This window comes from Melozone crissalis, unplaced genomic scaffold, assembly GCF_028551555.1.
Source record: "Melozone crissalis strain CALT ecotype California unplaced genomic scaffold, PUWL_Pcris_2 ptg000057l_1, whole genome shotgun sequence".
NCBI lineage: Eukaryota > Metazoa > Chordata > Aves > Passeriformes > Passerellidae > Melozone > Melozone crissalis.
The window spans coordinates 1220791-1234522 of record NW_026535835.1 but is presented as its reverse complement, the minus strand read 5'-3'; the positions used below and the strand labels follow the sequence as shown (position 1 = coordinate 1234522).

The window sequence follows — 13732 nt, the reverse complement described above, 5'->3', positions numbered from 1 at the left end:
GTTTGTGTGCCCTGAGATGAGACCTGACTTGACAAAACAAGCAGAGGTACCCCTGTGAGGGTCAAGTCTTCCTGGCTTCTGAAGCACAATTATTTCTGCCATAGAGTTGCCCATGAGTTTCTCCTTGCCAAAAAGATGCTCCCAGGGCTGGAGCTCCTGTGCTCTAGAGCCAGGCTGAGAGAGCTGGGGGTGCTCACCTGGAGAGGAGAAGGCTCCAGGAGAGCTCAGAGCCCCTGCCAGGGCCTAAAGGGGATTATAAAAAGAGGGGGACATTTTCTGTAAGGGTGGGAAGTGACAGGACATGGGGGAACAGTGTTAAAGTGACAGAGGGCAGGGTTAGATGGGATGTTAAAAGGAATTCTTGAATCAGGGAATGGAGAGGCCCTGGCACAGGGTGCCCAGAGCAGCTGTGGCTGCCCCTGGATCCCTGGCAGTGCCCAAGGCCAGGCTGGATGGGGCTTGGAGCAGCCTGGGACAGTGGGAGGTGTCCCTGCCATGGCAGGGGGTGGAACAGGATGAGCCTCAGGTCCCTGCTGACCCAAACCTTTCTGTGGTTTTGTGCCTCTCTCCAGCCTGTGCCAGTTGCTGTGGAGTTCCACAAACAGATTGAGATTCCTGTGTGCTGTCAGTAACCTGCTGTGCTCTGTTCCCCAGGGGACCACGTGAGGTTCCGCTTTGAGATGGAGCTGGCGAGGATGGGCTTCGACCTGCAGAACGCCTGGCGTGTCTCTGACATCAACAACAACTACAAGTGAGTGTTTGTGTTTCATCACAGCCCCTCCCGCTCTGCTCTTGCCTTCCTTTTCCCTTGGTAATCCCCATGCGGAGCAGTGGGTGAGGCAAACTCCAGCTAATCCTCCTTCCTGGCCTTGACAGCCCCCAGGCTGATCACAGTATGAGCCAGATCCCTTTTCTTTCTGCCTTTCACATCCTGGAATTGGACAGGGAATACAGTCCAAACATCAGAGCTAGGAGGAGCTGTAAATGCTGACTCAGGTAGTTTATCATGTGGTGTCTCTTATTCCTCATGGAAAACATTTGGGAGTCTGCAGGTCCATCCATTGTGGGTTTGTCTTTCTGGTCAGTCCTCCTCTCCAAAATGCTCAGTTTGACATAACAGCCACAGTTTTCATACACTCAGGCAGCTGTTCAGCTCTGTGAGGAGCTGGGGTTAGCCAGTGGAGAGCTGTTGGCAGGCTCAGGAGTCTGGGAATGAGCGAGGCTCGTTCAGTCAGAGCAGGAGAAGCTGAAGGGTGATCTGCTCCAGCTGCTGGCAAGGCATTCACAAAGGGCACGGAGTAAAGCTTCTGGCAGTGGCACGTGGCAGAACAAGAGGTGGCAGTCCCAAAGTGCAGCTTGGGAGCATCACAATGTGGAAGGGCAAAGAGCATTCCCTGGGAAAATGGTGGTGTGCTGGGCACGTCCCACAGGGGGTTCTCCATCACTGTATGTCACATTTTGGTTGAGCCAGTGTTGAAAGTGTTCCCTGTGGGCATTGGGGTGGAAATCTCTGCAAGGTTTTCCCACTCTCACAGTGGAAGAGACCTTTTGCCACTGATCAGTGTTTCCAGCCTGCCTTCTCTTCCAGCAGGAGCTCAGGACTCTTGGAAAAGGGCAGCTGCACTGTTTGCAGCAGGTGGCATTAAGCCAATGGGATTTCAGACTTTGATGGACATACTCATTTGTGCATTTCCTATAATCCTGTTCTTGAAACCACTGGTGTCCCTCAGCCTTTCCTCTCTGTCCCAGCCAGTCCAGACATCCCCATCACCCATGGATTGGACAGTTCTAGGTCACTGGTTTCCTGTGGAGACCATGAGAAATCTCAGACACACTGGACTGTGGAAATCCCAGTTTTGGAGCTTGCTGCCTCTTCTCTTTTCCTGAAGAATCCAGGCCACAAGCGCTAAATTTGAGGGGTGATTTCCATTTTACCTCTGCCCCACTGACCACATCATTGCTTTGGGACTGTTCACATGACTTTGCTGGCATTTACACAGTTTCTCCAAGGTTGTCAAATAAAAGTGGTTGTCCTGAACTCCTCTGTTTTGGAGTGCACAGCCTGTGGGTTCCTGCCCTAGACAGAGTCTCTGTGTGCAGGGTCTTCTTCCCTGCTGGGTCTTGGGGTGTGGTTCCCTCTGACTATTTCAGGAAGTTCAGCTTCCATTGACCATCTGTGCTTTGCTTCGTGGCCAATAATCCACAGCCATTAACCACCTTCTCTGAAGACAGGTGTTTGATTTCCAACCAAACCAGGGAAGAAAGGACTTAAAACAAACCTCAGCAAGCTGGGTGTGGGCCTGGCTTTGCTTCCCTCCACCTGCCAAGTTCCTCCCTGGAGATCCTTGCAGGTCCCAGCTTCCTGCAGACATCCCGGGATCTCAGGGGTGGTGCAATTGCCTTGTGCGACTCAAACCAGTTCTCTCTTGCTGCTGGGGGAGTGTGGCTTTAAATCCTGCCCTGCCTTTTGATCATAACCACCTGCCTCTATTCACAGGGATCAGGTTACTTTTTAACTGTTTATAGTCCTTTTATCTTTTATTTCCCTGCATTGGCAAAACAGTGTTGTTAAAGACAGGATACTCCAAGGTAATGGCTTTGTTCCTTGTCTTTCAAGTCTGTTCTGAGATGTCCTTATCTGGGAACTATTATCTCCTTCCTGGCGACAGCCATCGTAAAGTGAGAGCAATACAAGCTTATAATAACCACTCCTTCAATCTTGATAAAAGTCTACAGTGATAATAAAATTATTACATGGTCTCTCCCTGGCTCTCACATCTTCAGGGGTGTTATACCCAGGGAAATGGGATCACTCCAGCATTGCCCATCTGGTCCACACAGGCTCTCTGAGGTGGCTGTTTCATATCAGCCTTAGCACTGGTGTGTTTGGTACACATGTAGTTCCTTCAGAAAAAGGAAAACACCAAAAACACTTTGCCTCCAGTGTTGATGCTCATTTTTAGGTTTCATCTTTTTACTGTTGTGATTTTATTTAACTTTTGAGTTTATGAGGAGAAAGTTTGCCTGGAGTTGTGTTACTGCTTTAGCCAGATGGTGTTTCCTACTGGTCTCTGAGACTGCTCTTAATTCAAATTTTGTCTTTTTTACACTTCTCTATAAATTTTAATAGTATCCATACCATTGGAAAGGGATAATTGCTGTCCCTGCTTGGATTTGCCACAGGAACACGTGGACAGTAAGTCTGTGAGGACTGTTAGTGGCACATGTGTTTGTCTTCTGTGAAAAAAGAGCTTGGACAAGGCTCTCAGGGACAGGATGGGCTTGTTGGGGTGTCCTGTGCAGAGCCAGGGGCTGGATCCTCATGGACCCCTTCCAAACCAGAGTATTCATGGTTCCTCTCCCTCATTGTTATCTCTGTGCTAAGAAGGTTCTCCATCGATCCCCATTCACAGGTGCTGATGCCTGTGTTGTTCCAGCTGCCCTCTCCTGCCATCAAACCTCACAGTTCAAGGCTGTTTCCCTTTGTTGTCTGGCTCAGGCTGGTCCTGGGGCTTTCCAGGCCACCCCGCTGCAGGTGGTTCCTTTAGGACTCCCATTGTGGTGAAAAATGATCGTTGAGCTTCTGAACTATTTTTTATCTTCTCAAGAGCAGTTGTTTCCTAAAGGAGCATTCTTCAGCTCTGTGGGGACATACCTGTTAAAAAACACAGGCACACAAAAAATTTCAAACAACCCCTTCTGCAAATCTAAATTTGCCCTATCTGCTCATTCACTGATGGTACAGGTAGCGCTCACACATGAGGAGTGACCTCCCTCCCAGCAGCCATATTGACTCAATGTGCCCTGAACTTGATCCTTTGTGTTGTTGTTGCTGTTGTGGGAGCCTCATCCCCTCTAAAAAGATGACTGAATCTACTGAGTGATGCATGCTGTAACAAAGGGAATTTTCAGTTATTCTGCTTTGGAGCAGCTTAGGTCCAAAGGAAGAGTCAGAGACTTGATGATTTTACTGGTAGCACCAAGAAACACCTGGGTGTGTCTGAAAATGTCACCTTTGGTTCAGACCTGTGTGGAAGCAAAATAAGTCTCCCATGGGAATTTCTGCCCTTGCAGCCTTTCTGCTTCTCTTCCAGCCCCTGTGGATGCCATTACTGTCACTCCAGGCGTTGATAGTGTTGCCTCAATGCTGTCCTGTTTCTCTTCAGGCTTGGGATTTGATCTGTGCACGTTCTGGTGGATGCTGGTCACTCTGAGTATTACACTGTCACTCCCACCTTCCCCTGGAAGTTGCCCACCCTTTGCTCACAAGCTCAGCCTATTTAGGCCTTCCTATAAAGCTTGTACCCTGAAACTAAGGTGCCACAGATATCCTTCCTTGTATCAGTGTATCAGATACTGTTAAGCCAACAGAGTTGCTTATCCTGGGGTTTCACTTCCTCTACTGTATTCCTCTGGAATTCTAGCCTAGAAAGACATGTCTCTTTGTCTTCACCTTATTCCCTGTTTCTATGCACCCTGCTTGAATTTGGCTTCACTTCTTAAAGATGTCCTGTTTCCTACCTGAATTTTATTGATTTCTATCTTACTGTTTCCCTAAGGCTGCAGAGTTTTAGTGATTTAACTTAGAAGATACACTCCTGAGCCTCTTCTGGACTACCTCTCCCCAGTCTGTACTTTTAAAACATCACCCATGTTTCATCTGAGGTGCCAGGGAACTGTTTGCACTTCAGCAGAGCCTGTTCATGTATAGACTCAGCTATTGCAGAAGTTCCTCCAGACCTGAACAGGTGCTAACCCTCTCCCACATTCCTGCATCTTCAGTCATGCTTCACTGCTTCTCTAATTTCGTGACCACCTTTACTTATGGAATCTCAGGCATTTCAGAGATGTCCAAGCCCAGACATCCTACCACAAATAACCTGGACTTCACCTTCTTAACTGACAGCTTTAATTTTGCTTCCTGAATTCCTCATCCTCACCCAGTTGTTTTTATCCCTTAGCCACCATTGCTTTCTGCCTGGGGCTCTCAGAGGAGCTGTCTAGACACTGGAGTGCCATTTTCCAGTGTGGCAGGCAGTTCTTCACTAGCACTATAAACTAATACTGGATTGTGCTCGTTGCTATCAGCTGGAATAGCCTGGGCTCAGGAACACCAGACCACCCTCTGGAGCTTACTGGCTGGATCCTTTCACCCTCCTCACATTGCTCCCCATCTGCCCCGAAACATTCCTGCTAAATGATGTGGGATAACCTTGAGCCAGAGCTGCTCTTTGATGTTCCTTGCCATGTACCCTCCTGTGCCTGCCTGGCTGCAGGGGCTCAGCTGCTCCAGCTCCCAGGCCCTGCTGTGTCTGAGCCTGCCCTTGGCCTGTGCTGGGAGCAGCAGGGGCAGGGCAGGAGCTGCAGGAGCCAGAAAGCCCCCCTGCCCTCCTGGAATTTTGTGTGTGCCACAATTCCAGAATGGTTTGTGGTGGAAGGAACCTTAAAGCCCCTCCCATTCCACCCCCTGCTATGGCAGGGACACCTTCCCCTATCCCAGGGTGCTCCCAGCCCTGTCCAGCCTGGCCTTGGGCACAGCCAGGGATCCAGGGGCAGCCACAGCTGCTCTGGGCACCCTGTGCCAGGGTCTCTCCACTCTCCCAGTGAACAATTTTCCCCAATATCCCATGTCACCCTGCCCTCTGCCAGTGCTTTCTCCTCTCAGAGTTCTCCTCTCACTGCTGGTGCATGTTCAGATAGCTACAAGAATTTGACTTCTGGCACCCATCCAAACAAGCTATGATGTAGATCTCACTCCTGTCACTTTATTTGCATACCCCCAAGTCCCCACTGCTAAATTTCTGGGTAGATTTGTGTCTTCCTCACTGAACAATGTATCCTGTTCTCTCAGGCAGAAAGTGGTTGGCCATTCTTTACCAGAAGCTCTGTGTGTACCTGCTACAAGAAAACAAAAACTTAATGTAAATTATTGACTATTCCCCTAAACTCTCATGAATTCTTAAATCCAGCGGTTGTTCCAAAGGTGTCCTGAGAAGTACTAGGATACTTAGTATGAGGCCAGAGATGAGGCCTGGGGTGAAAGGAGGCTGTCTTCTCTCAGCTCATTCCTGACATTTTGTCTCACTGTGCTGAGACAGATATGAGGAGGAAGAGACAAAATCCTGCAGGTTGAGTTTGGGGAAATGTGAGCTGCTCTGGGACAGATTTTTGATTGCTCAGTCCTCATCTTGCCTTTCATGCTTTCTCTTCTCCAGACTTTGTTCCAGTTATCCCCAGAAGCTGCTGGTCCCTGTCTGGATCACTGACAAGGAGCTGGAGAATGTGGCTTCATTCAGGTCATGGAAGAGGATCCCTGTGGTGGTGTACAGGTAAATGCAAACCCAAATTCCCTCCCCCAAAGCCATGACAGCTGCCATGTCCTCACAGTCTTGCAGGGGCTTTGGACAGGGATGGCAGGAGAGCTGTTTATCCTTTGCCTCCTGCAAAGGAGATGCTCCCAGGGCTCCCTCTCCCAGCACCATCTGCACCAGGGTGTTTTCCAGAAGAGAGAAGCAGTGTTCCAGAACTGCCCTTTGCTGTTCTCAGTCAGATTTGAAGGTGTGGGTGACTTTCCTCCTACGGGAGATGTTGCAAGATGAGGTCAAATTAAAGTTCTCTCAGAGTTTCAAAATCTTTCCACACGTTGGTCCTTGTCTGGCTGCTACTTTGAAAAGAAATCAGAGCCAAAAGGAGCCTGCTGAGTGCCCTGTGCTCAGCAGGGTGTGCAGGCCTGGACAGACCTGGGAATGCCCAAATCTGCAGCTTCTCACAAGGGGCAGTGGAGGGGCAGCTCTGATCTCTGCTCTTGGATGACCAGGGACAGGACCCAAGGGAATGGCTGTGTCAGGGACATTTAGGCTGTGTCAGAGATTAGGATCTCAGGGAAAGGTTCTTTCTCCAGAGGGTGCTGGCACTGCCCAGGGAATGGGCACAGCCCTGAGGCTGCCAGAGCTCCAGGGATGCCCAGGGTGGGATTGTTGGGGTGTCTGTGCAGGGCCAGGGGTTGGACTGGATGATCCTTGGGGGTCCCTTCGAGTTTAGAATAATCTGTAATTCTATGAAATATTCCCTGACCTGCCTTCCAGAAATAATCCAGAGGGGGATGCAGGAGGCCACGCAGTCAATGGAGCAGGGCTCTCCAAAGTAGGGGCTGGTTCCTAACCCTAACCCTAACCCTAACCTTAATGTATCTCCCAGGAGACTGATGTGTTTGAAACCAACAGCAGGCTGATGGAAAAGGGCACCCAGGCAGTTGTGCTGTTGTAAAATGTACATTATGGTTTGTAGCCTTAGACTGTGTGTTAGTAGTCACCAAATCCAAATATAAAAATACCTTAAAAGATCAGAGCTGTATTGGAAAATAGGAAAGTCAGGAAGCAAAACCAGTGAATTTACAGGTACCTTAACTCTGCATCAGCACACTTCTTGGCTTGCTGTTGGATGTGGCCAAACACTGTGTGTTCCTTCTGGAGCTCAGCTCTGCAGCAGAGTGGGAATGAGCACAGCTTATCGGATGGAGCCTTTCCCTCCTTGTAGCCAGCTCAGCTAAGAAGTTAATTGTATTTGTGATTCCTTCTGCTAAAAATGGCCTGGTGCTGGAGCTTGTCCCACTGTGCCTACCCACCCCAGGGCAAAGCCATGTCTTTTTCCTACTCCAGCAATTATTTTGTTCCTTGCTTTACATCTCTGTAATGGTACCCAGTAATTTATGAGCTGAGTACAACCCTTTGCAGTCTGAGATCAGATTAGAAGACGCTGACAAGTGATGTTACAAGATGGAGCAAGTGCTTGCCCATGTGTCTCTGATTTTCATGCACTTTTTTTAGTCTTTGCCCTGAAGATTGAAGTCTTTGGAGCAGGATGGTCCTTGAGGGTCAAGGCTGCTTCTGCAATGCCTTGTGCTGTGTGGAAATGAAAAGCCTGACACTCAGCTCCTCCTCCTCACTTGGAGCTCAGGAGAGAATGGATGGGTGCCTGCATCCCAAGGGACTCTGATAGACCTCAGAGCTTTTGGATAAGGCTGATCTCACTGGGTCACAGTCAGAGCTGTAAAACATGACACCAAAGGTATCCCATTATCAGATTTCTTGAAAAAAGTATAAATTAGCTATTAAGTAAAACAGAAATTCAGGTCTCCATCTCAGTCCTCAGTGGAGATGCACAGGAGAGATGCAGAAGCCTCCAGGTACAATCCACTTCTAAAACAAGGCAAAGGATGCAATCAGTTATTTAGCTAAGTAGAGAGGCAGACGGGCATGGTGTGGCAGTTCTGGCTGTGTCTGCTCAGCCCCCTTGAGGAGACCTTGGGCCTGTGGCAGCAGGAATGCTCCTCCCCATGCTCAGCATCCCCTGCCAGGGGACAGCAGGCACTGCTCCACCCCACGGCTGAGCCTCGCTCTCGGCTCTCACATCCTGCCACAGTGAGACAGGAGTTTATCCCAGGGATGTGAGAAATGGAGCATTTATACACACACACACATCTCAGTTGGGAACCTTCAGGCTCAGCTCAGTAAACCCCCTTCAGGCTCTTTCTTGTGCTGTAAACCAAGCTCCTTGACTTGTCCAGGAAATAACAGAGATATTTGGGATAGGATCGTGGAATGATTTGGGTTGGAAAGGACCTTGAGAATTGTCTACTTCCAGCCTCCTGCTGCTGCCTTCCACTAAACTATGTATTAATCCATTGTGGAGGATTGTTGGAGGTTAAATGGCATGTGCTGACAGTATCAGATGTGCTTTAGCCTTGTGCTCAGAATAATTCTGTGAGGAAAAACTCAACTGATAAACTACAGAGGCACTTCATATTGCAGCTTTGGACCATGAAAGGGTCTTGAGTCGTTTAGTCAAAACTAAACGGATCCCTAAAAAATCATTTGCTCCATATTAGTTAAAACACTCTGGCACTTTCTGACATTCCAGTTTCAAGAAAGAAACTTTTTCCTTTGAGAAAAACCTCCCCAGAACTCCCAGGTAAGAAAAGGCCTTAAATGATTCCTGTGCTGGGGAGATGTGCAGGGAAGGCAGAGTCAGGTTCTGGTGCTCCCGTGCCCTGGGAAGCTCCTTGCAAGCTCAGCTGTGGTTTTGGTTCCTCTGCTGGCACCTGCTGTACTTTCTGCTTGCTGGTGGCTTCACACGCATTGGTGCTGCCACATTTCCTTGTTCACTGGCAGGTCACCGTGTCCCCTGAAGGTCCCCAGCCGTTGTTCAGGGCTCAGAGGTTTGTGTTACCAAGAGTTCTGTGAGTTCAGCGCGACCGTGGCGACACGGGCAGCTTTGCAGCTGCAGTGCCCGCGCCCTGTCCTGTTCCCCAGGCTGCCTGCTGGGAGCAGCCCCTGGCACAGCACCTGCCCTTCCCAAAACGTGCTCAAGCTGTCTGGGAAAGTGTTGCTTGGCACAGGCCAGGAGCTGTGGGTGGCTCACAAACAGGCTTGGATGATCACAGGCTGGTGCTTAAGTCCACACCTTGGCTCTGTTTCATTTACTACTATAAACAAAGCCTTTGCTGCTCTCTGTTATCCATCCTTGAGTGATCCTGAAGGCAGGAATAGATCTCCTGGGAGTGACTGCTGTGCAAGTCACCTTGCAAAACAGAGCAGCACTTCAAGTAAAGGGTCCCCACGGTGTTTTGACTTGGCCAAACATGAACATTATTTCTTTGGAAGGCTTCAGTTCAAAGTCTTCGTTGTTGTAATCTGTGAGATGTCATTAAGGAAGCTGCATAAACTGACAGAGGGCAGGGTGACATGAGATATTGGGAAGGAATTGTTCCCTGTGAGGGTGGTGAGGTCCTGGCACAGGGTGCCCAGAGCAGCTGTGGCTGCCCCTGCATCCCTGGCAGTGCCCAAGGCCAGGTTGGATGGGGTTTGGAGAAACCTGGGACAGTGGAAGATGTCTCTGCCCATGAAGGGGGTGCAATGGGATGGGCTTTAAGGTTCCTTCCACCACAAACCATTCCTTGACTCTGTGGTCTCCAGATAAATCTGCAGGAGGGGTGGTGGGATGGTTGAGCATGGTTGATGTGTGGGTCTGGTTCAGGGCTGTGGAGTTCATTTTCCCATCTCCAGGAAGGACCAGGCAGCAGGAGCAGCACCTCAGGGTGCTGCACGTAACAAATGAGATAGGGATGCAGGTGCTCTTTCCTGGGGCATCTTTGGAGCATCTGCTATCTTAGATTTCCTACACCCATTTGGGAGAATGGGTGACTGTCTCATGGTCACTTGGTGAACCTGCCAGCAAGTGTTGGAACCAGTTGGTAGTTCCACATTGCACTGTGGCTGTGAGTCCACTCTTGGTTTTGTTTGTTGTCCAAGAGATACTTGTGTTTCTGAAACATGGCATGGCCATTCCAGTGCTTGCCTGTGTCTGTGCCACCCATCTCTGGAGCTTGGTTTAACTACATGATCCTTTTTGAGAGGAGTTTGTATCATTTTAGGATAGTTAAGATGTGAAGCCATAATATTTTATTTCTTACTCCTTTCCCAGTAACTGTTAGCACATCCTTAACCTTCATGCTTCTCTTGAGCACTGAGTTGAGGCTTTTGAGAGCTTCCCAGTGACTTCAAAGCCTTTGGGATCTGCACCAAACTGCTCCATGTCACAGCTGGGGTTATGCTTTGATCATCTGTAAATACTCTTCACTTGTAATACTAAATTTCACACACTCTGGGTCATTCTCTATCAGCAGCTTTGTCACATCACAGTCCCTTCCCTTCCCAGGCTAGTTGGGAATGACTTGACCAGTGTGTTCATGTGAGAAATGCACTGATTCCTACTTCAGATCTCCTCCTCAGTAAGCACAGCCAGGGAAGGGTTCACATTTAGGGATTGTTGATAAACACCAGCTCAGGCCTCCACCCAGAAACTCCCTGGTCTGGTGCCAAGTGAGCTCATCTTCCCAACTTACAGGTGATAAGTGAAATGGTTTAACAATGGATCTGGAATTGGAGGAAGGAAAAAAAGAAGGAGAAGGAGAGAACAGAACAGCTTTAAAATCAAGTGGAAGGTGTCCCTGTCCATGGCAGGGGGGTCAAACAAGATGATCTTCAACCTCCCTTCCAACCCAAACTATTCCATGATTCTATGAAGTAACTAATACTTTCCCAAAAAGTATTCCATTCTATTTCATAGAATGGAAAAGACCTTCAAGATCCCAAGTCCCATCTCTGACTTCTATTTATATATATTAATATATCCCGTAACCTCTAAATATATAAAATAGATATTGTTGTATATAGATATGACTGTATTTATAAACCAGAGAGAAGAACTTAAAATCATTATGGTTTAATTTATAAATACAATAAATGGAAAATGGAATGGAAAAGACCTTCAAGATCCCAAGTCCCATCTCTGACTTCTATTTATATATATGAATATATCCGGTAACCTATAAATATATAAAATAGATATTGTTGTATATCTATTTTAATATCTATGTTTATAAAATAGATATTGTTGATATTGTTGTATATGTTGTATATATGACTGTATTTATAAACCAGAGAGAAGAACTTAAAATCATTATGGTTTAATTTATAAATACAGTCATATCTATTTACAATAATATCTATTTTATATATTTAGAGGTTAGAGGATATATTCATATATATAAATAGAAGTCAGAGATGGGACTTGGGATCTTGAAGGTCTTTTCCAACCTAAATGATTTTATATTATTGTAAATAAAAGTATGAGGCTGGTTTAGCCTCTCTGTCAGTGCTGAGGTGATGAAAAATGGTTGTTTCACTCCTCGATGAGAGTCAGTGCTGTATACGGAGCAGCTGCAGCCAGGAGAGCTCAGCTGTGGCTGCGCACAGGGAGCTGTCCCGGGCCGGCCCCGCGCCGCGGGGGCTCAGCGGGCTCTGTGTATGTGTCCCTGCAGACACGTGCGCAACGGGGCGGTGATTGCGCGCTGCAGCCAGCCCGAGATCAGCTGGTGGGGCTGGCGGAACGCCGACGACGAGTACCTGGTGACATCCATTGCCAAAGCCTGTGCCTTGAACCCCGGCGCCAGGGCGGCGGGCGCCGCGCCGCAGGCCGGGAGCAGCGACGGCAGCGAGCCCTGCGACGCCGACTTCGGTGAGATGGCTCCTGCCAGCCCTCCTCAATGGGGACATGGCAGAGGGGCTGCCAGCCCTCCTCAATGGGGACATGGCAGAGGGGCTGCCAGCCCTCCTCAATGGGGACATGGCAGAGGGGCTTCCAGCCCTCCTCAATGGGGACATGGCAGAGGGGCTGCCAGCCCTCCTCAATGGGGACATGGCAGAGGGGCTTCCAGCCCTCCTCAATGGGGACATGGCAGAGGGGCTGCCAGGGCTGTCCCAGAGCAGGGCTTTGCCCCAGTGTCCGGGGCAGAACCTGGGCCCCATTGACTGTGGTGTGTGCTGGGCTCTCTGGGCTCAGGGTGGCGCTGGGGGGAGGGAGGTGCCAGGAGCTCAGTCCTTGTGTGTCCCTGCAGACTCGTCCTTGACAGCGTGTTCAGGCGTGGAGAATGCAGGGACCCCTCAGAAACTGCTGATCCTCGATGCCAGGTCCTACACGGCAGCCGTGGCCAACAGGGCCAAGGGAGGCGGCTGCGAATGTGAAGGTACCAAGGGCCAAGAACGTCCCAGAGCATCTTCCTCTTGAGCCTGGCAGTGGCTCTTAGGGCACAGCTGGGGAGCAGGACAGCATTTGGTGCTTGGTCTCTGGGAGCATGTTCCCACACGGGGATCTGGGGGGGCTGGATCAACACGCCAGGGCCAGTTGGATGAGGTTCATTAAGGCCAAGTGCTAGGTCCTGCATTTGGTTCACAACAGTGCCACTGGAATGTTCCAGGCTGGGGCAGAGTGAAGGCTGCCCAGTAGAAAAGGACCTGGGGGTGCTGGTTGGCAGCAGCTGAAAATGGGCCTAGGTGTGCCCACGTGAGCAGCAGGTCAATGACACCTGAGCTGTACCAGCAATAAAGTGGTCACAGGGCAGTGACAGTCCCCCTTATCTGGCCGCTGGGTCAGTTTTGTGCCCATTAGGACAAGAAAGACCACAAAGAGGGAATGGAGCTAGGGAAGCGTCTAGAGCACCAGGAGCAGCTGAGGGAGCTGAGGAAGGGGCTCAGCTTGGAGAAGAGGAGGCTCGGGGGGACCTTCTGGCTCTGCACAACTCCTGACAGGAGTGGGCAGCCAGGTGAGAGTCAGGCTCTGCTCCCAGGGAACAAAGCACAGGATGAGCAGAAGTGGCATCAAACTGTGCCAGGGGAGGTTTAGGTTGGATATGGGGAAAATTTCTTCAGTGAAGTGTTGTCAGGCTCTGGCACAGCTGCCCAGGGCAGTGTTAAGAGTCCTCCTCTGTGGAGGGATTTAACAGGTCCATGGATATGGCACTTGGGGACATGGTGGCCTTGGCAGTGCTGGGAAATGGTTTGACTCAATGACCGTGTGAGTCAACCTTAGTGACTCCATGAACACCAGGGCTGGTGTGGGAGGGGTGGCTGCACTGGGGTGTGGAGGCAGTTGCTGCAGTAGCAGCAGAGTTGGATTTGATGACCCTTGTGGGTCCCTTCCAGCTCAGAATGTTCTGTAGCTCCTTAGCTCTCTCTAAATGTTCCTGTCTCTTGTGTCAGAGTATTATCCCAACTGTGAAGTCGTGTTCATGGGCATGGCCAACATCCACTCCATCCGGAACAGCTTCCAGTACCTGCGTGCTGTCTGCAGTCAAGTGCCAGACCCCAGCAAGTGAGTGACACTTCTCTAGCTG

At 49.7% G+C, this 13732-nt stretch overlaps 1 protein-coding gene across 4 annotated transcripts in view; it reads left to right on the top strand.

Annotated features, from left to right (window-relative positions):
- The window catches only part of MTMR4 (myotubularin related protein 4), a 56410-nt gene that overhangs the window by 35323 nt on the left and 7355 nt on the right, over window positions 1–13732 (top strand). For all 4 annotated transcript variants that reach the window (XM_054287227.1, XM_054287228.1, XM_054287229.1 and 1 more), the window contains 5 exons: window positions 655–751; window positions 6216–6329; window positions 11882–12078; window positions 12458–12586; window positions 13599–13710. In XM_054287227.1, the coding sequence (XP_054143202.1) occupies window positions 655–751; window positions 6216–6329; window positions 11882–12078; window positions 12458–12586; window positions 13599–13710 (649 nt within the window). The remainder of the gene's footprint in view (window positions 1–654; window positions 752–6215; window positions 6330–11881; window positions 12079–12457; window positions 12587–13598; window positions 13711–13732) is intronic.